Source organism: Sinohyriopsis cumingii, unplaced genomic scaffold (assembly GCF_028554795.1).
Source record: "Sinohyriopsis cumingii isolate HCF-2022 unplaced genomic scaffold, ASM2855479v2 utg002708l, whole genome shotgun sequence".
Classification (NCBI taxonomy): Eukaryota; Metazoa; Mollusca; class Bivalvia; order Unionida; family Unionidae; genus Sinohyriopsis; species Sinohyriopsis cumingii.
The window spans coordinates 1-22,161 of NW_028316278.1; the positions used below are offsets into that span (position 1 = coordinate 1).

The 22,161-nt window shown below is 36.7% G+C and overlaps 2 protein-coding genes across 2 annotated transcripts; both read left to right on the forward strand.

Annotated features, from left to right (window-relative positions):
- The first annotated feature begins 25 nt into the window (after positions 1–25).
- LOC149770086 (uncharacterized) lies at positions 26–3,534 on the forward strand. The gene is made up of 3 exons (XM_089949412.1): positions 26–185; positions 435–604; positions 2,039–3,534. The coding sequence occupies exons 1-3, from the start codon at positions 132–134 to the stop codon at positions 2,316–2,318; spliced, it is 504 nt and encodes a 167-aa protein (XP_089805538.1). The 5' UTR covers positions 26–131; the 3' UTR covers positions 2,319–3,534.
- A 13,009-nt stretch (positions 3,535–16,543) lies between these two features.
- Positions 16,544–20,066, forward strand: LOC149770087 (uncharacterized). Its single transcript, XM_089949408.1, has 3 exons — positions 16,544–16,715; positions 16,965–17,134; positions 18,571–20,066. Exons 1-3 carry the CDS (start codon positions 16,662–16,664, stop codon positions 18,848–18,850), a joined length of 504 nt encoding a protein of 167 aa, XP_089805534.1. The 5' UTR covers positions 16,544–16,661; the 3' UTR covers positions 18,851–20,066.
- Positions 20,067–22,161: the final 2,095 nt, after the last annotated feature.

The window sequence follows — 22,161 nt, forward strand, 5'->3', positions numbered from 1 at the left end:
TGATCGTTTCCTCCTGTTGGCACTAAGACAAGTATAAATAGGTCTTAAACAAGGATGATTTTATTTCGCCCACTGTTATAAATACAGATATAAAGAACGTTGTAGTCACAGAGATCAATTGACTGTCAGCCATGTGTCACAAGAAACTTATCTTGAGCCTTTTCGTGGCCCTTTGTATTTGTCTGGTGAGTATTACTGGTAAAGTGTTTGAGATATGCCGGACGTTTGAAAATAGCTAGATTCAGTTTTAAAACTATTCTACATGTCATTTTTTAAACAAACACGAATGAAAATGTGTTGTCTGTAATGACCGACAATTTACTTGTGCATAACGTTCTATAATTTATTAAAAAGACTTTATCCAAGCGTGCTATGAAAATTTCTTAGGAAAATTACCTACATGTAGGTACATAATATTCCAAAATCATTTTCAGGTGTGCCAGGCTTCATCGTCTGGGGAGAGAATTGGTAACAGAGCCCGGTCGTACATGTCAAGTCGGAAGTGGTTGTATTCCAGTAGTCACGTGACTGGAACAAACACCAACAAATGCAACATTTTTGTTGCAGATGTTCTAAAGGAGGAGACTTGCCCCGCCCCAAACAGGTAGGCTTTCTCTTTTCTTGTTTTGTTGAGCAAATACTAACATTTACCCCTATATTACGCGGTCTAACTGCGAGCAAGGTAGAATCTGGTGTGGAAATCATACAGCCCTGGGTTTCAGCCTGATATCGTTTTTTGTTCACCAATCACAAATGAAGTTACTTTGAAAGTTCTGTTTCTGACTGGCTGAAACTCAGTCTCAAACTCAGACTCAGTATTTTGTGATTCCAAGACAAGGCTTGAACTTACAAGCCAAATGGTAAGTATTTAAACTGAATTCCTATCATCCAGTGCAATCATAGATCTGAGATATGTGTCTAAGATATTCACAGTTTGATGCGCTCTGTACAAGTGCTGTTTGACAAAAATTCGTTTTTATTTGCCATCTCTGTTCTCAAACTCTTCACCGTGACACTTTTATTTATCTGTCTTGCCCAAGGAGACGAAGAACACAACGTTCTTCCGCGGATATCAGAGATGAATCTCATTACATTCCAGCAACGGTTAAAGGCATGAACAACTTGAGGAAAAATGGTTGACAAACATAAAGCTACAAGTTAGCAAATAAATATAGTCGAATGCAAAAACATGAACATAAGGAATCCTCTATTGTTGTTTGTTTTAAACTGAGACAATTAAAAGTTATTAGACCATATAAACTTTGCGTGATTGCTTTTGAATTAAAAATTGAGTCAGGTAGATACTATTGTATAACGAGGTAATATGAGATCTGTGAATATAGTCCATGTATGAGTAATCACAAAAATGACAGGCCTATATATTTTAAATGACCAAAATATGAGAATATGCACGAAGGCAGGAACATTCCTCTCTCTCTTTCTGTGTGTGTGTGTGTTTGTTGGATTTTTAACGTAGCTTTAACAATTTTTCAGTCATATCGCTACGATGTCTGCATTGTGGCAGTTTATAGTTATGTCGAGCACTGAGGCATCATGCCGCAGACATGTAGCATGATGTCCCACTCAGTCACATTATTCCTACACTAGTCCAACCAATCATAACACTAACCTCTTAATGTTAAGCGCCAAGCGAGGCAGCTGTTAGTACCATTTTTAGAAGTCTTTGGTACGACCCCGGCCGGGGTTCGAACCCGCGAGGCGGAAACGTTAACCACTAGGCAACCCGAGCTGTACATTCCTAAATAGCTAATATTCACATCATGGGCTTTAAACTTAACTGAACTGATTTAGCGTAATTACACAAAACAGTGGTAAACCTTTTAAAACTTGTTGGTATTGTTGGCTATACATCTAGTTTATTTTCTGTTATTATTATTATTATTATTATTATTATTCGTATATAGGTAGCAGTGGGTTGGGGAACCATTCCACTGACTACCTCGCAATTCATTATATAGCCAATTGGACCATTATTTAAGAAAAATTGATTTCTAGCTTTTTTCTTTTTGTTTTCAAGATGGTTTTGGTATTATTCACCGATTGGAGCAGAAGAATGGGCCAATCCGAATTCGTGGTACTTGGGCACCTCCCGCTGTTGGGAAAGATGCAACAGCCCCGTGAAGGGTGATGTCATAGCAACGGGTGGTCATGTGGGTATTGTTTCCGGTTATCGGAAAACAACGAGTGCTTCAGCAGCAGCTAACCCTCAAGGCTTGATTGTCGAGAACGACTGGGGTTTCCGAAGCGGCCAAAACCCAACTTGCTGGCGCTATCGACACTACAAATCCGGCTGTTAAAATACAACGTCTCATATTTGACAAAAACTGTCCGGTGATCTGAAAACTCTTTGTAAAACTGCAGTGACCTGAAGAATGTGAAAACAAATATTGATATAATCTTTTCAATACTCATTCAGCACCACTTTTTCCTCGTTGAACTGAATGCCAATTATTTGTTTCTTTACTTTATTAGGAAATCAGTAATTGTTACAAATAAGAGAGGGTTACAACCAGGGGAAAAGTACTGTGTGAACGCGTGGAAACGGCGTTCCCTTACTTTTTGCACGTTCCCTTACTTTTTGCGCTAGTTATTGTCCTCAACTGAGTAACGTGCGTTCTCTCACTTATTTATTTAGCACTACACCACTGTTTATAAGCAAAAGAAAAGTAAGTCATGTCCAATTTTAATTATTATAGTTATCATTACAAGGTAAATCGTAATCTCGGTATGTATTTTATAAGCAATTTAATTTATTTCAGATGACCTTCCTAATGGACACCTATAATTCACAATCTGTTGATATCTTCATCGACAAGGAATGTTTTCAGTATCGATGGATGGATAGATGGATGGATGGATCGATAGATAGCTAGATAGACAGACAGACAGACATATAGATATATATACTGGGTGAGGTGGGTGGATAGTGAATGGGTAGGTAGGTAGGTTGGTAAATAGGTAAGTAGGTGGGTAGGTAGGTAGGTAGGTAAAACTGAAATATTTTTTGTCAGAGGCTTAATGGGGCAAAGATGAAGTTAGAAGTTGACGAGTTTTCCCGCTTGGTAGCAACAACGGAAAGTGCTATCCCCATATTCTACTGAGGATGCGTGTTAGCACAAAGTGAAATTGTATATGGAGAAAGAATAGTATATACAGATTAGAGAATTTATTTTCGTCCTCTAGTATACCCCGTGTATACTAGCTTGCATGGGAAATCTCATTCGAAAGTACTTCTCGAAGAAACCATCCATGCACAAGTACATTGAAATAAGAAAATATGTTAACTGGAGAAATTTGCTTAGGATGCGTTTAAAATTAGAGATAGATTATTATTTCTAAAGTAATTTCTTCATAGATTGTTTAAATTTGTCTATTCTTTCCTTTTCTGCTCCTGACGATTTGTGTATTGCATTTATGTTTGAAGATGTACCTACAACATTTGGTAACCATGCACTATTTGTAATATTTTTATAAGTATGTAAATGCTTATGATAATAAACTAATGAATTGTAATGTATCTTTCTATAATAGCCCCTATGCCTTGATTTCTGTCAGAGAAATTCGGAGTAACTGCGTATTTAGATGAGAGTTAATTACTGTATCAACATTAGAGTAGTTATGCTACTCGCAAATCCACGGAGATTTCCATTTTTTATGTGGAGATGTGCGTATTGGTACGTGCAGGCCAGGTGATCAATGCTGTTATCCGTGGACCCTAGTTCCGATCTGAGTAAAGGACGAATTAAAAATGCTCTGCCCTCTACAATAATATTGTCTTGCCCCCCACCAATAGCTCTCTCTCTCTCTTTTGTGGCAAAATATCTATCCACAAACATATTTCTTGAAAACAATACGTGTTTATCGAATGACATTGTTATCAACAACAACAATTTACAGAAGTGACAACGTTTGCGAATTGAATTATCGATGTAATCGGTGTTAAATTTTGTTTGTATTACATTTTTACATTTCTTTTTCGTACAAGTGTAATAATTATCTCGTTTTTAAATATATTGTAATTGCAATTAAATCCGCTCTGTTAATGTCCTCACAGTAACTAATATATAATTCTTAACACAGGGCATTGAAACGTGTTCATGCATATTGTTGTATGTATATTGTTTTGGCAATACGTGAAAGAAAACCACATGTACATTTTGGGAATAGAGTCGTGGTTTAAAAAAATGGTGATACATTTGTCATTTTCTTAATGGATGGTTGTAAAATTACTTCAACTTCTTTAAAGGGTTTGAAAAAGTTTGCTCTTCTGTTAATATTCAACATTAAAAATGTGATTAAATACGTCTCTTATGCATAGAACCAACCGTATTATTGTAGGTGTCTGAAAAATGACTGAAGTATACGAGATCTTTCAACTGTTTCGAAGATCAATAAGCTTCCTAGTCATGGGACTGTGTGACGTCAGAGACGGGACAGCTGAAACAATTGCTAGTCAGCCTTGTTGTGTACTTTTTTATTCCTGAATTTAGTCATTTTGGTAATAAACCTATTTCAGGTATGGACAGACATTCTCGTTCCTCAAAATTTCAGCCATACCGGTTTGAGACGTTGTCAAACGATGCTCTAGATTTTGACAGCTCGGAAACCGGCTCATCAGCTGAGAACTGTTGTGAAAGACGATATTAATATCAGCGTACTTATGAACAGGAGTTGATACTATCGTTTTTTTTTCGAAAGACATATTTCAATTTATATTTCAAAAATACAAGTTTAGTTTTATTTTTAGTTCTACAAAATAATATATGTGGGTGGGGAATGTAAACAGTAGTGTGGCGGATATTCATTGCAATTGCTAATATGCGTGTAGGTGATATAATTCAAGGTTAGTTTAGGATAACATTTAAGTATATTGCACGTTCTTTGTCAGATAGTGTGTAAAATTTTGCTTTTTAAAATTGTGTCTGTGCATAGACGTGTTATATATCTCTGTGCATGTCTATTTTCTTTTTTGGAGGGACTGAGAAGTAGTGTTCGTCATGTGCAATATTGAGTTCATGTGATACGCCCTGTTAAGTGCCTTAAACAGTAACATCATATTCTCCATTATACATTCTTGTGCTTATGCAATAAAACCTGCTAAAGAGATAACCAACACTTCTGCCAGCAAAAAAGGCCAACTTTCATTGTATGTGGTCTGTCCAAAGATGCTATCTTATTTATAAACACCCACATTTTGTCTTTCGTTTTGCGAGTTCGGCTTACCAAACAAGTGATCGCAAGTTCGATACTACCAGATATTTTGTGCTTGTTTGTATTTTGATGTTCAACTTTAATTTAATCTCGCTCATCCAATCCATTTTAAATTCCATTTTAAATTCTAAGTTTTACTTTAATATTTTACGTTGAAACCTTTTTTATCATTCCTCTCTAGGACGTGCAACCCGGCTTCCAAACGAAAGGTCGCGTGTTTACAAACTCGCGGCGGCATTTTAACATTTTTAAATACTTCTTTTGGTATTTTTATGTTCAAAGTTTCTTTTAAACTCGTTCATCCCATTTTTGTAAAATACATTTTTTGATACTTGTTTTCTGTTCAAGAGCAGGCAATTAACCCAGCTTTTTAATATTCAATAACTGCGTGTGGCATTATTTTATAAATCTGGTTTTCAAAAACAGGCAGCCTCATAAAATGGGACATTCATTTGACCTGTTACTGTTATTTTGATATTGTAGTAGAACCTATTTATGAATCATTCTTTCTTCAATTACTTCTTTCATAGGTGCTTTGTGGTTTCTCTTAGCTCAGGCATGCTGAGAATATCTATTGTCAGGAAGTGGATCTTGGTGTTAACCTGTCCCCAGACTCGGCGATGACAGTCATATAAATTTAATATCACATACATCGAGAAAAAATAAGATTGTTACACATCAAATAATCAAAGATTTAAAAAATATCAGGGTATATGTATTATGTACATGTGTGCACTACAATAAATACTGTAGAACTCAGTCATGAAGGTAATATAGATACTTGTACTATATACGATTTGTGTTGTGTATATGGCACTTGCTAAGAAGACTACACGATAAAGTTATCCCAGTCCAGTCCTGTATTGTAACAGCAATAAGTGCATCTCTTCCCATGTACACACGCATATCCTAAGGTAGTAACACGTATCATGTGTGTGTGAGTGTGATTTGGAGTTTTAACATAGCTATAACAATTTTTCAGTCATATTGCTACAATGTCTGCAATGTGGCAGTTTATAGTGATGTCTAGCACTGGAGCATCATGCCACATACATATAGCATGATGTCCCACCAAGTCATATTATCCTGACACCAGGCCGACCAGTCCTAACACTAACCTCTTAATGCTGAGCGCCAAGCGAGGCAGATGTTAGTACCATTTTTGCAAGTTTTTGGTATGAATCGGCCAGGGATCGAACCCACGAGCTCCCGCATCCGAGGCGGAATCACTAACCACTAGACCACGGGAGCGGTCACACACATATAATGTAGAAACTGATTTTGTTATAGTAATTTAAAATGTTTATTATAATGACTTATACTGATATATAGTGCTATTTCAGATTAGTGCAATGCCAAGGAATTAGGAAAAGAACGAGTTCCAGACCCCATTACACTTATGTTCCTTCGGTTTTATGCAACACAGCATGTTGGTATTTTTTTCCCTCTTAAAACTAACGTGCATCCGACATCAACTTCTACATCTGCAGTCACGCGCTGCTGCCAGTCTTCCGCCTCTGACATCACTCGCGCTGGGTTTCCGAAGATTAAGGGAAGTTATGCATACGAAGCGGGAACGTTTATTTGACCGATTTGATAGAAAACGACTGTGTACTACGTGAGGATCTGAATTTCAGCAAACACATTCCTTTGGACATTTTTATATACTCTAGTAAATAGGAAAAATAAATAACATTGGAAGAAAACCTTTCAGTCATATATTTGTATTCTTCAGCATATTACCGACAGGAGGTACTGTCTGTAGTACCGTTTCAACAAGGTCCCAGTTACACTTAACGTCTCAAATGTTCTTCCTTATATAAATATTTTCAGTATGTGTTCAAAGGTATAATTTGATAATAATAATAATAATAATAATAATAATAAAATAATAATAATAATAATAATAATAACAATGAGGACTTTGTATAGAGCCTAATCTTTTGAAGGTCTAAGAGCTTTACAACATTAGACAACACGTATAAGATAAAAACATATAATGATATCATTACAAAAACAAACACCGTGAAATTAAAAAACATTAAAAAACATGCTGAGAATATTTAAGGTAGGAAGCATTATTAGGTCTTTAAGTTTGTTCTTGCAGTCGAAATAAGTGAGTTTTGAGAGCCCTCTTGAATGTGATGACTGAGTCTTTGTGTCTTTGTGTTCAGTGGGCAATTCATTCCACATTGCTGGGCCCTGGTATGCAAAAGAACGCTTTCCATATGACTTTGTTTTCATAGTGGGAATAATGAGTATACGATTGTCAGAGGAGGAGCATAAGTATCTTGCTGGTGTGTACACACGGGTGAGGTCGGATAAGTATGTTGGACAGGTGTGTTTTGAACTTTTTGAAGTTTCTGGAGCAGAGATTGAGATAAACCAGACAGAATTGAGTTACAATAGTCCAGTCCTGAAAGTACTAATGAACACACACGTGTTTTAGTGGTATCAACTGAAAGATATTTGCGAATTGAGCCGATGTGTCTCAGCTCAAGATATGCAGCCTTGCATATGTTCATGACATGTTGGTGCAATGTGAGAGTACTGTCCAGAGTAACACCTAGGTTTCGTACTGATTGTGTGAATTTAATGTTGGTGTTGCTGATATTTATTGTTTGAGGTAGAGGATGTGAATGAAAAAGTCTTTGTGTTGTGATCAGAATTGCCTCAGTTTTATCATCATTCATCTGCAGCTTGTTACATGTCATCCATGATTTCACATCAGAAATGCACCTCTCCACACTTTGGATGGTAGCATCAACTTCAGTTGGGTGGCTAGATTTGTATATTTGGGTGTCATCAGTGTACATTTGGTGAGACACTGGATGATGATCTATGACACTTGAGAGCGACTGAGTGTACAGAATGAAGAGAACAGATCCAAGAACAGACCCTTGTGGAACACGTCAACATAGCTCAACTGGGCTGGAGTGTATTCCATTTGCAGATACAATTTGTGTCCTGTTGACCAAGTAGGACTTGAACCACAGTAAGGTTGTATCATGAATGCCAAATACATGCTGGAGACGGTGAAGTAATATATCATGGTCTATTGTGTCAAATGCTGCATACAAATCAAGGAGGGTGAGGACTGTAATCTTTCCGCTATCCAGCGCAGAGAGAATAGCATTAACTACATTTAGAAGAGTAGTTTCAGTACTGTGGTAAGGGCGATAAGCAGATTGTACATTGCTAAAAAGACTGTTTGAATTTAGATGAGATACAAGTTGGGATAGAACGACCTTTTCTAAGATTTTTGATATGAATGGGAGATTAGAAACTGGGCGGTAGTTCTTTAAATCGTTATGGTCTAGTGTTGGTTTCTTCAGCAGAGGCTTTACAATAGCAATTTTTGAAAAATGATGGGAATTCCCCGGATGAGAGAGAGGTATTAATAACATCAGTTAGTGAAGGCAATACTGGATCTAAGCACTTAAGCAGCAGTGATGTTGGAATTGGACCAAGTTCACATGACTTTGGTGTACTCTTCATCAGGATTGTACGTACGAAATCGATAGAGACAGTTTCAAATGCTGCTAATGGTTACCGCTCAAATTCTGTATCCCAACTGTATGGTGACGACGAGTCAATTGAAATTGTGGCGTCAAGCTTATCTCTAATGGTTTGTACTTTGTCACGGAAGAAATTTGCAGGCATATCCGGAAGGTTGACTGGAGAGAAGGTAGCTGGAAGTGGTGTAGATTTGTTCCTTGACATTAGCTTGCTAGTAATCTCGAAGAGCTCTTTGCAGCTTGAACTTTCCATGATCTTAGTCGTGTAGTGGGCTGATTTCGCTGCATGGACTATATTTGTGACATTCTTCTTAGCGGCTTCATAGATTTGCTTATGAATAGTGAGTCTGGTGGAAAGCCAAAGCCTCTCAGCTTTACGGCGGTCTCTTTTAGGAGTGCGAATTTTTACCATCACACTGCTATACCATGGAGAACACTTTTGAATTGATACTCAGCACTTGGTAGCTGGCGCATGTTTGTCAAGCAATGAACGCAGGCAGTTATCGAGTTGTTCTGCAGTAGGAGGTAAGCAAGTTGTTAAGTTAGCTTGCATATCGTGCATTAGTTTGGTTCTATTTATCCTACGGAGGTTTCTCTTAGTAGCAGATAAAGGTGGAGGGTTAGGGACTGATACGTCAAGATGGCATATAATGCAGAGGTGATCTGATGCAAGGTCATGGGATACCAGGGAGGACCGTAGAATGTTATCATCAGGTCTATGAAGAATCCAGTCTAAAATGTGACCATGTTTATGGGTGGGTTGGTTAACTGACTGTTTCAGGTTGAAAACATGAATGGAATCTATGAGTTTTGATGTATTTGGGTTTCCGGGACAGTCAAAGTGAAAGTTGAAATCTCCAAGAATAACCAGGTTGCCACCTATCGATGACTTTATTGTTTTACAGTACATGCAGCACACATCGAGGATTAAAAACAATTACAATATACATAATGGCATTAATAAGATTTTGTTTTATCTTCATGTACAAGTTAAAACTTTCGTCAAATTTTAGGAATTTTCTACCCTTTTTTAAGAATGCAAGCAATCCAAATTCTACAGCTTTGAACGAAGGATTTGATTTCTGTACTTAAGTTAATTTGATCTTTGCCGCTAATACAATTCTTAATAATGACAGATGCTACGAAATCTTAATTTGAGGTGGTATTCGAAGACTTTTTGTGAAACCGAGGCCATGGTGCCCAAAACGGTACCAAGTCATGTTCGATAGTAATTTAAATGTTCATGTCTCTCGGCATTCGTCCATCTTCGGGTGACGATGGTGTATCTTCCGGTTGTGTGTCCTATCTCTACATTCGCGAGTGGCTGAAGAGTCCGACCCTAGAGTGACAGTCTCTGTTGCACTTGCTGCAGGTGAACGTCGATGCTAGTTGAGGCTGTTTTTGTTTCGCCTTCCTCCTGGCTCTCTCTGCAATGAGGCTTGTGTTTCTAGCTTCATCGGCTTTCTAAATTTTCATGTATGTATTGAACTAATAGGGTATTTGTTATATTCAGATATTTTGAAGTGATCCCTCATTCGACTGAAGCTAAAATTCGGTTATTTTTGTACATGACCCTATTTGACAGTACCGAACGTATTACACACTGAAAAAATGTTGTGAAAGTATTGTCGAAGATCTTCTATTCTAACCAGTCAACACGGTCATGGAGATTATGCAGTATACCGACTTCAGTGGTTGTCAATGTATATACTGGTAAAGACCAAGTCATTCACGGCATCGAACGAGGCCGTCATCCTACTGGAGATAACAAACACAAGTTAGGTCATGAAAATTTCATCGCCTCGTATTCTAATTGCCAGTAACAATTTACGAAATTAGCTGACTGCTTAGTGGTAAGTAAATCTTTTTTTAATATAATTCATTTCAAATTTGATGTACTGGACATATCGTATTTATGTCCAATTTACAAGTTAGCTTGTTTATACCTAGAGAATAAAATGACGAAATTTCACGAACTTCTTACATTTTGTAAAGGTTTTACTATGCAAGTCCGATGGCCGTGCTTTCAACAAAGAGGAGAACTGTTAATTTTCTAATCTTGTCTCCATCCTATAAGTGAAGATTAACACTTTGGTGTGGACTTTGTATTAAACATCTGGGATGATGACCTCATAATGTATCTAGAATAGTAGGAAAGGATATACATGTACCTCAAGGCCTAAAGACGAACTAATAATGACATAACTATATACCAGTATACACACATATACGAAGTTAACTCCACCCACCCTCTCCAACCCCATTCAAAATACGTCGTTTAATGTGAATGTTTTCGTTATCTAATTTTATCACATTATCTATAAGATATTGATACAAATCTGGGCATTGTAGTGAAATCAATGTCACGACTCATGCCGAGATGTGCTAAGTGTCCCTGATGGGTTTAGAACGGTCCGATTCTTTCATTTGCATTCATGATGAATCATTTTTCGAGGAAAAGGAGGCTATATAAAAAATACCCTTTAAAAGATCGTGTCGTGAAGAGAAGTTAGGAGGCAGGTGGAGGGAGCGAGAAGTAGTTAAATGGGAACATTATACCATCCATTTTACTAGTTCTAGCACACAACTTGTCCTCTGAAAAATATTGTAATGATGGGATACATTACCGCTCTCTTACCAACCTATGTATGTATGTATGTATGTATGTGATGATATTCTCTCACACTTTATTCTTTCTCTCCCACTCTCTTCCTCGATTTCGTTACCCAACAAAATAAGCACACAGATGTTTATCATAAGCATATTTGATTGATACTTGACATGTAGCGTGTTGTCAATAACATCAATCGATTGATCACTGACGACTATCAAACCTTATAGCGTGTTGTCAATAACATCGACCGATGCATGAATGGCTACTATTAAACATTGTAGCGTGTTGTCAATAGCTCAATCGATCAATGATTATTAATGAACCTTGTAGCCAGTTCTGAATAATGGATCACTAACTACTATTTCTAGTGCTGCTGTAGGGAAACAAATCAAACATATAAATGAAAGTCACGTAATTTTTATAGAAAAATGAAAAGCAAACTCGTAATATTTATTCTGGAAACAACGACCGAAAATCTGTAAATGATGCACCAATTTGAAGAAAACCAGATTCACAACGCAGAGAGCCATGTCAATGTAGTAGTCACGTGACACCAAGAAACACATCGCTGACACGTGCTCGGTACTTCTTGAAAATGGTTTTCTCCACCCTGCTGCGATACCTACAGGTTTCTGGTCATTGTTCTGAGAATAAATATGTTGAGAATTAAGAGTACATTTTATTTATTTGCAAACATTAAGTGACTTCTACATAAGTTGTCCAGATTCTATGTACAGCAAGTTTCGAAGTTTGTTTATTGTCGATGTCACGTGACTGTATGACCTCTGATATCGTTGACATGTATGTTGCGAGAGTTGTGTAGTCACGGGACTAGGAATGCCAATGGCCAGATCCAGATCAAATTTCAGCAATGACGTACTTTTGTCTCGTCTGTCAGCAAATTAGAGACATGACGAATGATATGCTCACGATTTTTGAGTAAATGACTCATATTCCTATCGATTTCATGCAGGTATATCCCGAAGAAAGGTCATTTAAGTTTGCTGGGCGGGCTATTAAGCGGCTACATTTCCTATACAAGGCAAAAATACCTTAACATGGAAAACAGCCTATCACCTACACCCCACGACTTAATATTCCCAATGAGGCCAGAGTATACGCCATAGGTCAAATTCCTGTCAGAGTTGATACATCCTCTGAACCAATGTTTTACATGCTGGGGACACTATAGAACCTACAGTGTAATGTTAGTTACAGTACTGAAGCTAACCACATCAAACAATGTATGCAATAGTAACTTCATAGTCTCGGTGTTAAATTCCCGTTTGAGGCTATAGTGTTCCCTTCATATTAAACCTACGGACATTTGAATCAATTCCCATGTTTCTTCCATTATTAACCCACGACGTAATGTTAATTCCCGTTTGAGTGCCAAGTGTCACATATTACTCCATCGTTTGTGCATAAATCATACGACTAATCGTTTAATTATGTTTACTCTTGGCGTATTAAGTGGCCATCCGAAATAAATATTTCATAAGTTAAAATTCTATTAACTGCAAATCTTTCTTGAATTCAAGACCTTTTAAAAATAGTACGAAGAGCGTAGGATTTTGCTGAAGCTGTCTCTGATAATAATACTAGAAGTAACACTAAAAATATACAACTTTGGGAGGTACATTGAAAACAGTTTGATTATTAGGTCAAGTATTCATCAAATACTTCAGGCACTTATAATGCTATTAGAGTTACAGGAAGCATGTATCTGTAGTAGTTGCACTTCATTCAGATATCCATTTCATATTCAACAGTATTTATTTAATTTATTTAATAACAAAGATAACCCACGGATTCTTCCTTTCTTCGTTTCTTCTTCAGGCTATCCCGAGCATTTACATCCACCGATAGTACACCGTGAACAGTCATAACAGCAACGTTTATTTTTATCTCCAGCAACCATTGGCTCATGTGATTATTTTAACAAACAAACGAACGTGTTGAAACTCACACAATGTCAGTTTCAATACACCTCTGAGTATTTTGTAAATATTTGCAACTGTAAACTGTCGGAATTCGAGTGATTGAAGTATGATGAAACTGATGCATCGTATGCAAACTTGAAAAGTTCATTGTTAGCGAAAGGAAATACGTGAGTAATAAACACTGCCATGACTGCGCAAAACACAAAACAAGGTCATGCTGACATTAATGATAAGTATACTTGTGAAATGCACGTAAGAAGACTAATAAAGAAATCTGCGATAAATCATGATAATAAATTCGAATTTAGTGTTAATAGTACACAAAGCTAATAAAACTATGCTACTACCCCTCACACCCACCCCACGCAAAAAAGAATTCAAAAAATGAACGATACCAATTAATGAATAAATTAAAGATTGTATAGCTATCTATTTTTTTAACTTTAGCGGTGGCCTTATGAAAAATGCTAAAAATAATTTTTCTGAATTCAATTTACCTGAGATACGTGCCACCCCTATATCAATTAGGTACCCACAATTTCAATTTTTCCTTTATTGCGGTGGGGTGGATGGGTGGGGTGGACACGGTTGCTTAGTTAGTAGAGCGTCGGATTCGTTATCTCAGGATTGCACGTGTGTGCGATACCTTCCCAAGTCACAATCCCCGTTGGCTATCTCGCTGTGTCATATAAAAAGGTACTTAGCTTATATTTCTCGGTATAATAAAGCAATCAATGTCTATAAACTGCTGTTTAAGCCCCATTCACCCACCCCGGCATTTGTTTTTGGACCACATTCATTTGTAAGTCAACAGAGGAAATTGCAGTATTTTAAAGAGATAAGCAATATTTCGAGTTATTTGTAAGTTCTTAATTCAAACCTTTGTATAGATAACAGAAGTATTTATCAGAAACATGTAATAAATGGAAAGTAGGACTGAATACAGAAATGGTGTAACAGAATACACATGAAATGCATATAATTTATGGCGTGCAGAGATTAGAAAACTTATCATAAGCAGCATGGCACAGTTATCAAACTATATGTGGGTCATGTGTTATGTATATTTGATTTAATTTACATCTGATTTAATTGTTTTAAGTTTTGAAATCTTTTATTTTTTAATTTAATTATGTCAAAATAATGTAGTTCTGTTTACTAGGAACTCGATAAAAAATAAATTTATAAAAAAAACTTGTTGACGTGACTGTTACTAATTTTGAATTAAGGTCGGGGACATTTTTTATGAAATAACAGACAGGAACTTCAGTTTCACTAATGGCCCTTCTCAGGATCTCTTTACTGTTCGACGAGAACTGATTATCGTTTGTCACCCTGATTAGAATAAAGAGAATGAGTAGTTAAAAAGAGGATCAAAGTGATTAATACCTTCTGATTGCTCCAAACAAAGAGTGAGCGTGACCTCATCAAAAGCCTGACCAATACACGTGTCAGCTAAAGGAATACGTCCTTATCAACATCATTCTCAAGAGCTTTCTTTGCCATAGCTCTGGTAACTGCATAAGCTGGGAATAAATCAGGGTATTCCTTTTCAATTGGATTGACTTTCTGAGCCAAGCAAGGTTTGTCAGTTACAAGTGTATTAACCACAACCTTGTCTCCAGCACGGTCGTTTCCTAGTAATAAATGATTGCCCTCAAAGGGTAAAATAGACACTGTGCCGACAGTCACGGGTCCTGAGACTAAGTCTGATGACAAATTTACACAGTGGAGAGGAACATTAACAAAGCTGCACTCTACTACCTGAATAAGAACACTCTCGTTAGAAGAAGACTTCTCAGAAAAAGGCAAAGTACCTGACAATAAACGACTCTGAGAAGCTCCTGTGTCCCTTAAAATTTAATAGGGATAAGCTTGCCCGAATCACCCAAGGGTGATATAGAACCTTTCGATATGAATGGTTCATAATTCTCCATAATAAAATCAGACTGGAGTTTATTAGACCCAACAAATGTATTGCTTTCAATACATGACCATGACCTTGACCACTTAGAAATAAGGGCATTTGGAATAGGACTGTCTTGATTCTGATGCCTATTTTTCATTTTGTAGCAATCATAAATAACGAGTCCTTTTTTCTTGCAATAGGCACATGTAGGAAGAGACAATGATCTCAAATCAAGCTTATCATAAGCTCGATCTTTAGAAGTTGTGTCAGTGTGAGTTTTAGAAGGGCTTCTATTAGGCTGAAATACGTTTCTGCCAGAAGACAATTGAGTAGAAGTCTTGTTTACAAAAGTAGTTTCCTTCTGTTGCAGCCAGTTTTCGAGTTATATGTTAATTTTTCTTCAGATTATTTGGATTCTAAAAGATTAATTCGTTTCTCTGGAAATATTTTTGTGCTCATGCAGAAGTCTTGAACAAAGACATTTCTTAAAAATTGTATTCGGATTTCGAAAACCGGAGTGATATTTCTTCTGTTTCTACAAGGATATGTAGACTTGAACACAGTATAGGATACATCATACGTCATCGCCTTCCATCTTGCATTCTTCGTCGGGCTCTAGCTTGAGTTCATTAGAACATTTCATTACTAGGACTTCTAACATTTGTTCGTGGATTATTCTTTGATTACTTTTGGATTTGTTTCTTAAAACCGTAAGTACTTATTTTTTATGTTTACATTATTTTTCCAGGGAAATAAATAATTTGTTAAATGTTTTCAAAGCTTGTTGTTTCGACTCTTTCCTGTGTTACTTTTTGTTAGAGCCTAAATACGTGACACATAAAAGTAGAGTACAGTTGATGCAGTCACTACAAAAAGCAGAGATGAGAAAGTGAGACTTGTGTAAGGGGTATTATTATGATGAACAATCCATGTGATTTAGTGGAGGGAGTATGGAATGGACAATACAAAGATTTTAAGCAGTAAGCGTATACAGTTTGCATTTTTAAAACAACCTTCTCTACAGATGAATTCGTCTGCTATTAAGAACCAGGAAGTCGTGTGCACGTGCTGATAATCACTTATCTACTACTGCAGCAATGGATGCGAAAGTACGAGATACTGACATGCTTCCAATTACCGCTATTTAAGGCATGTCGCTACACTGAGAATAGGGAGTGCAAGAGTACAATCCTCTCCAAAGATCGCTGACGAGCTATACTGTATAAGTAAAACAATGTACTAAACACAAAACGTATAGGTCATAGCAAGGTCGAATTCAATAAGTAATATAACTGTAAACAAAACTCTCTGAAAAGATCGTTTCCTCCTGTTGGCACTAAGACAAGTATAAATAGGTCTTAAACAAGGATGATTTTATTTCGCCCACTGTTATAAATACAGATATAAAGAACGTTGTAGTCACAGAGATCAATTGACTGTCAGCCATGTGTCACAAGAAACTTATCTTGAGCCTTTTCGTGGCCCTTTGTATTTGTCTGGTGAGTATTACTGGTAAAGTGTTTGAGATATGCCGGACGTTTGAAAATAGCTAGATTCAGTTTTAAAACTATTCTACATGTCATTTTTTAAACAAACACGAATGAAAATGTGTTGTCTGTAATGACCGACAATTTACTTGTGCATAACGTTCTATAATTTATTAAAAAGACTTTATCCAAGCGTGCTATGAAAATTTCTTAGGAAAATTACCTACATGTAGGTACATAATATTCCAAAATCATTTTCAGGTGTGCCAGGCTTCATCGTCTGGGGAGAGAATTGGTAACAGAGCCCGGTCGTACATGTCAAGTCGGAAGTGGTTGTATTCCAGTAGTCACGTGACTGGAACAAACACCAACAAATGCAACATTTTTGTTGCAGATGTTCTAAAGGAGGAGACTTGCCCCGCCCCAAACAGGTAGGCTTTCTCTTTTCTTGTTTTGTTGAGCAAATACTAACATTTACCCCTATATTACGCGGTCTAACTGCGAGCAAGGTAGAATCTGGTGTGGAAATCATACAGCCCTGGGTTTCAGCCTGATATCGTTTTTTGTTCACCAATCACAAATGAAGTTACTTTGAAAGTTCTGTTTCTGACTGGCTGAAACTCAGTCTCAAACTCAGACTCAGTATTTTGTGATTCCAAGACAAGGCTTGAACTTACAAGCCAAATGGTAAGTATTTAAACTGAATTCCTATCATCCAGTGCAATCATAGATCTGAGATATGTGTCTAAGATATTCACAGTTTGATGCGCTCTGTACAAGTGCTGTTTGACAAAAATTCGTTTTTATTTGCCATCTCTGTTCTCAAACTCTTCACCGTGACACTTTTATTTATCTGTCTTGCCCAAGGAGACGAAGAACACAACGTTCTTCCGCGGATATCAGAGATGAATCTCATTACATTCCAGCAACGGTTAAAGGCATGAACAACTTGAGGAAAAATGGTTGACAAACATAAAGCTACAAGTTAGCAAATAAATATAGTCGAATGCAAAAACATGAACATAAGGAATCCTCTATTGTTGTTTGTTTTAAACTGAGACAATTAAAAGTTATTAGACCATATAAACTTTGCGTGATTGCTTTTGAATTAAAAATTGAGTCAGGTAGATACTATTGTATAACGAGGTAATATGAGATCTGTGAATATAGTCCATGTATGAGTAATCACAAAAATGACAGGCCTATATATTTTAAATGACCAAAATATGAGAATATGCACGAAGGCAGGAACATTCCTCTCTCTCTTTCTGTGTGTGTGTGTGTTTGTTGGATTTTTAACGTAGCTTTAACAATTTTTCAGTCATATCGCTACGATGTCTGCATTGTGGCAGTTTATAGTTATGTCGAGCACTGAGGCATCATGCCGCAGACATGTAGCATGATGTCCCACTCAGTCACATTATTCCTACACTAGTCCAACCAATCATAACACTAACCTCTTAATGTTAAGCGCCAAGCGAGGCAGCTGTTAGTACCATTTTTAGAAGTCTTTGGTACGACCCGGCCGGGGTTCGAACCCGCGAGGCGGAAACGTTAACCACTAGGCAACCCGAGCTGTACATTCCTAAATAGCTAATATTCACATCATGGGCTTTAAACTTAACTGAACTGATTTAGCGTAATTACACAAAACAGTGGTAAACCTTTTAAAACTTGTTGGTATTGTTGGCTATACATCTAGTTTATTTTCTGTTATTATTATTATTATTATTATTATTATTATTCGTATATAGGTAGCAGTGGGTTGGGGAACCATTCCACTGACTACCTCGCAATTCATTATATAGCCAATTGGACCATTATTTAAGAAAAATTGATTTCTAGCTTTTTTCTTTTTGTTTTCAAGATGGTTTTGGTATTATTCACCGATTGGAGCAGAAGAATGGGCCAATCCGAATTCGTGGTACTTGGGCACCTCCCGCTGTTGGGAAAGATGCAACAGCCCCGTGAAGGGTGATGTCATAGCAACGGGTGGTCATGTGGGTATTGTTTCCGGTTATCGGAAAACAACGAGTGCTTCAGCAGCAGCTAACCCTCAAGGCTTGATTGTCGAGAACGACTGGGGTTTCCGAAGCGGCCAAAACCCAACTTGCTGGCGCTATCGACACTACAAATCCGGCTGTTAAAATACAACGTCTCATATTTGACAAAAACTGTCCGGTGATCTGAAAACTCTTTGTAAAACTGCAGTGACCTGAAGAATGTGAAAACAAATATTGATATAATCTTTTCAATACTCATTCAGCACCACTTTTTCCCTCGTTGAACTGAATGCCAATTATTTGTTTCTTTACTTTATTAGGAAATCAGTAATTGTTACAAATAAGAGAGGGTTACAACCAGGGGAAAAGTACTGTGTGAACGCGTGGAAACGGCGTTCCCTTACTTTTTGCACGTTCCCTTACTTTTTGCGCTAGTTATTGTCCTCAACTGAGTAACGTGCGTTCTCTCACTTATTTATTTAGCACTACACCACTGTTTATAAGCAAAAGAAAAGTAAGTCATGTCCAATTTTAATTATTATAGTTATCATTACAAGGTAAATCGTAATCTCGGTATGTATTTTATAAGCAATTTAATTTATTTCAGATGACCTTCCTAATGGACACCTATAATTCACAATCTGTTGATATCTTCATCGACAAGGAATGTTTTCAGTATCGATGGATGGATAGATGGATGGATGGATCGATAGATAGCTAGATAGACAGACAGACAGACATATAGATATATATACTGGGTGAGGTGGGTGGATAGTGAATGGGTAGGTAGGTAGGTTGGTAAATAGGTAAGTAGGTGGGTAGGTAGGTAGGTAGGTAAAACTGAAATATTTTTGTCAGAGGCTTAATGGGGCAAAGATGAAGTTAGAAGTTGACGAGTTTTCCCGCTTGGTAGCAACAACGGAAAGTGCTATCCCCATATTCTACTGAGGATGCGTGTTAGCACAAAGTGAAATTGTATATGGAGAAAGAATAGTATATACAGATTAGAGAATTTATTTTCGTCCTCTAGTATACCCCGTGTATACTAGCTTGCATGGGAAATCTCATTCGAAAGTACTTCTCGAAGAAACCATCCATGCACAAGTACATTGAAATAAGAAAATATGTTAACTGGAGAAATTTGCTTAGGATGCGTTTAAAATTAGAGATAGATTATTATTTCTAAAGTAATTTCTTCATAGATTGTTTAAATTTGTCTATTCTTTCCTTTTCTGCTCCTGACGATTTGTGTATTGCATTTATGTTTGAAGATGTACCTACAACATTTGGTAACCATGCACTATTTGTAATATTTTTATAAGTATGTAAATGCTTATGATAATAAACTAATGAATTGTAATGTATCTTTCTATAATAGCCCCTATGCCTTGATTTCTGTCAGAGAAATTCGGAGTAACTGCGTATTTAGATGAGAGTTAATTACTGTATCAACATTAGAGTAGTTATGCTACTCGCAAATCCACGGAGATTTCCATTTTTTATGTGGAGATGTGCGTATTGGTACGTGCAGGCCAGGTGATCAATGCTGTTATCCGTGGACCCTAGTTCCGATCTGAGTAAAGGACGAATTAAAAATGCTCTGCCCTCTACAATAATATTGTCTTGCCCCCCACCAATAGCTCTCTCTCTCTCTTTTGTGGCAAAATATCTATCCACAAACATATTTCTTGAAAACAATACGTGTTTATCGAATGACATTGTTATCAACAACAACAATTTACAGAAGTGACAACGTTTGCGAATTGAATTATCGATGTAATCGGTGTTAAATTTTGTTTGTATTACATTTTTACATTTCTTTTTCGTACAAGTGTAATAATTATCTCGTTTTTAAATATATTGTAATTGCAATTAAATCCGCTCTGTTAATGTGCTCACAGTAACTAATATATAATTCTTAACACAGGGCATTGAAACGTGTTCATGCATATTGTTGTATTGTATATTGTTTTGGCAATACGTGAAAGAAAACCACATGTACATTTTGGGAATAGAGTCGTGGTTTAAAAAAATGGTGATACATTTGTCATTTTCTTAATGGATGGTTGTAAAATTACTTCAACTTCTTTAAAGGGTTTGAAAAAGTTTGCTCTTCTGTTAATATTCAACATTAAAAATGTGATTAAATACGTCTCTTATGCATAGAACCAACCGTATTATTGTAGGTGTCTGAAAAATGACTGAAGTATACGAGATCTTTCAACTGTTTCGAAGATCAATAAGCTTCCTAGTCATGGGACTGTGTGACGTCAGAGACGGGACAGCTGAAACAATTGCTAGTCAGCCTTGTTGTGTACTTTTTTATTCCTGAATTTAGTCATTTTGGTAATAAACCTATTTCAGGTATGGACAGACATTCTCGTTCCTCAAAATTTCAGCCATACCGGTTTGAGACGTTGTCAAACGATGCTCTAGATTTTGACAGCTCGGAAACCGGCTCATCAGCTGAGAACTGTTGTGAAAGACGATATTAATATCAGCGTACTTATGAACAGGAGTTGATACTATCGTTTTTTTTTCGAAAGACATATTTCAATTTATATTTCAAAAATACAAGTTTAGTTTTATTTTTAGTTCTACAAAATAATATATGTGGGTGGGGAATGTAAACAGTAGTGTGGCGGATATTCATTGCAATTGCTAATATGCGTGTAGGTGATATAATTCAAGGTTAGTTTAGGATAACATTTAAGTATATTGCACGTTCTTTGTCAGATAGTGTGTAAAATTTTGCTTTTAAAATTGTGTCTGTGCATAGACGTGTTATATATCTCTGTGCATGTCTATTTTCTTTTTTGGAGGGACTGAGAAGTAGTGTTCGTCATGTGCAATATTGAGTTCATGTGATACGCCCTGTTAAGTGCCTTAAACAGTAACATCATATTCTCCATTATACATTCTTGTGCTTATGCAATAAAACCTGCTAAAGAGATAACCAACACTTCTGCCAGCAAAAAAGGCCAACTTTCATTGTATGTGGTCTGTCCAAAGATGCTATCTTATTTATAAACACCCACATTTTGTCTTTCGTTTTGCGAGTTCGGCTTACCAAACAAGTGATCGCAAGTTCGATACTACCAGATATTTTGTGCTTGTTTGTATTTTGATGTTCAACTTTAATTTAATCTCGCTCATCCAATCCATTTTAAATTCCATTTTAAATTCTAAGTTTTACTTTAATATTTTACGTTGAAACCTTTTTTATCATTCCTCTCCTAGGACGTGCAACCCGGCTTCCAAACGAAAGGTCGCGTGTTTACAAACTCGCGGCGGCATTTTAACATTTTTAAATACTTCTTTTGGTATTTTTATGTTCAAAGTTTCTTTTAAACTCGTTCATCCCATTTTTGTAAAATACATTTTTTGATACTTGTTTTCTGTTCAAGAGCAGGCAATTAACCCAGCTTTTTAATATTCAATAACTGCGTGTGGCA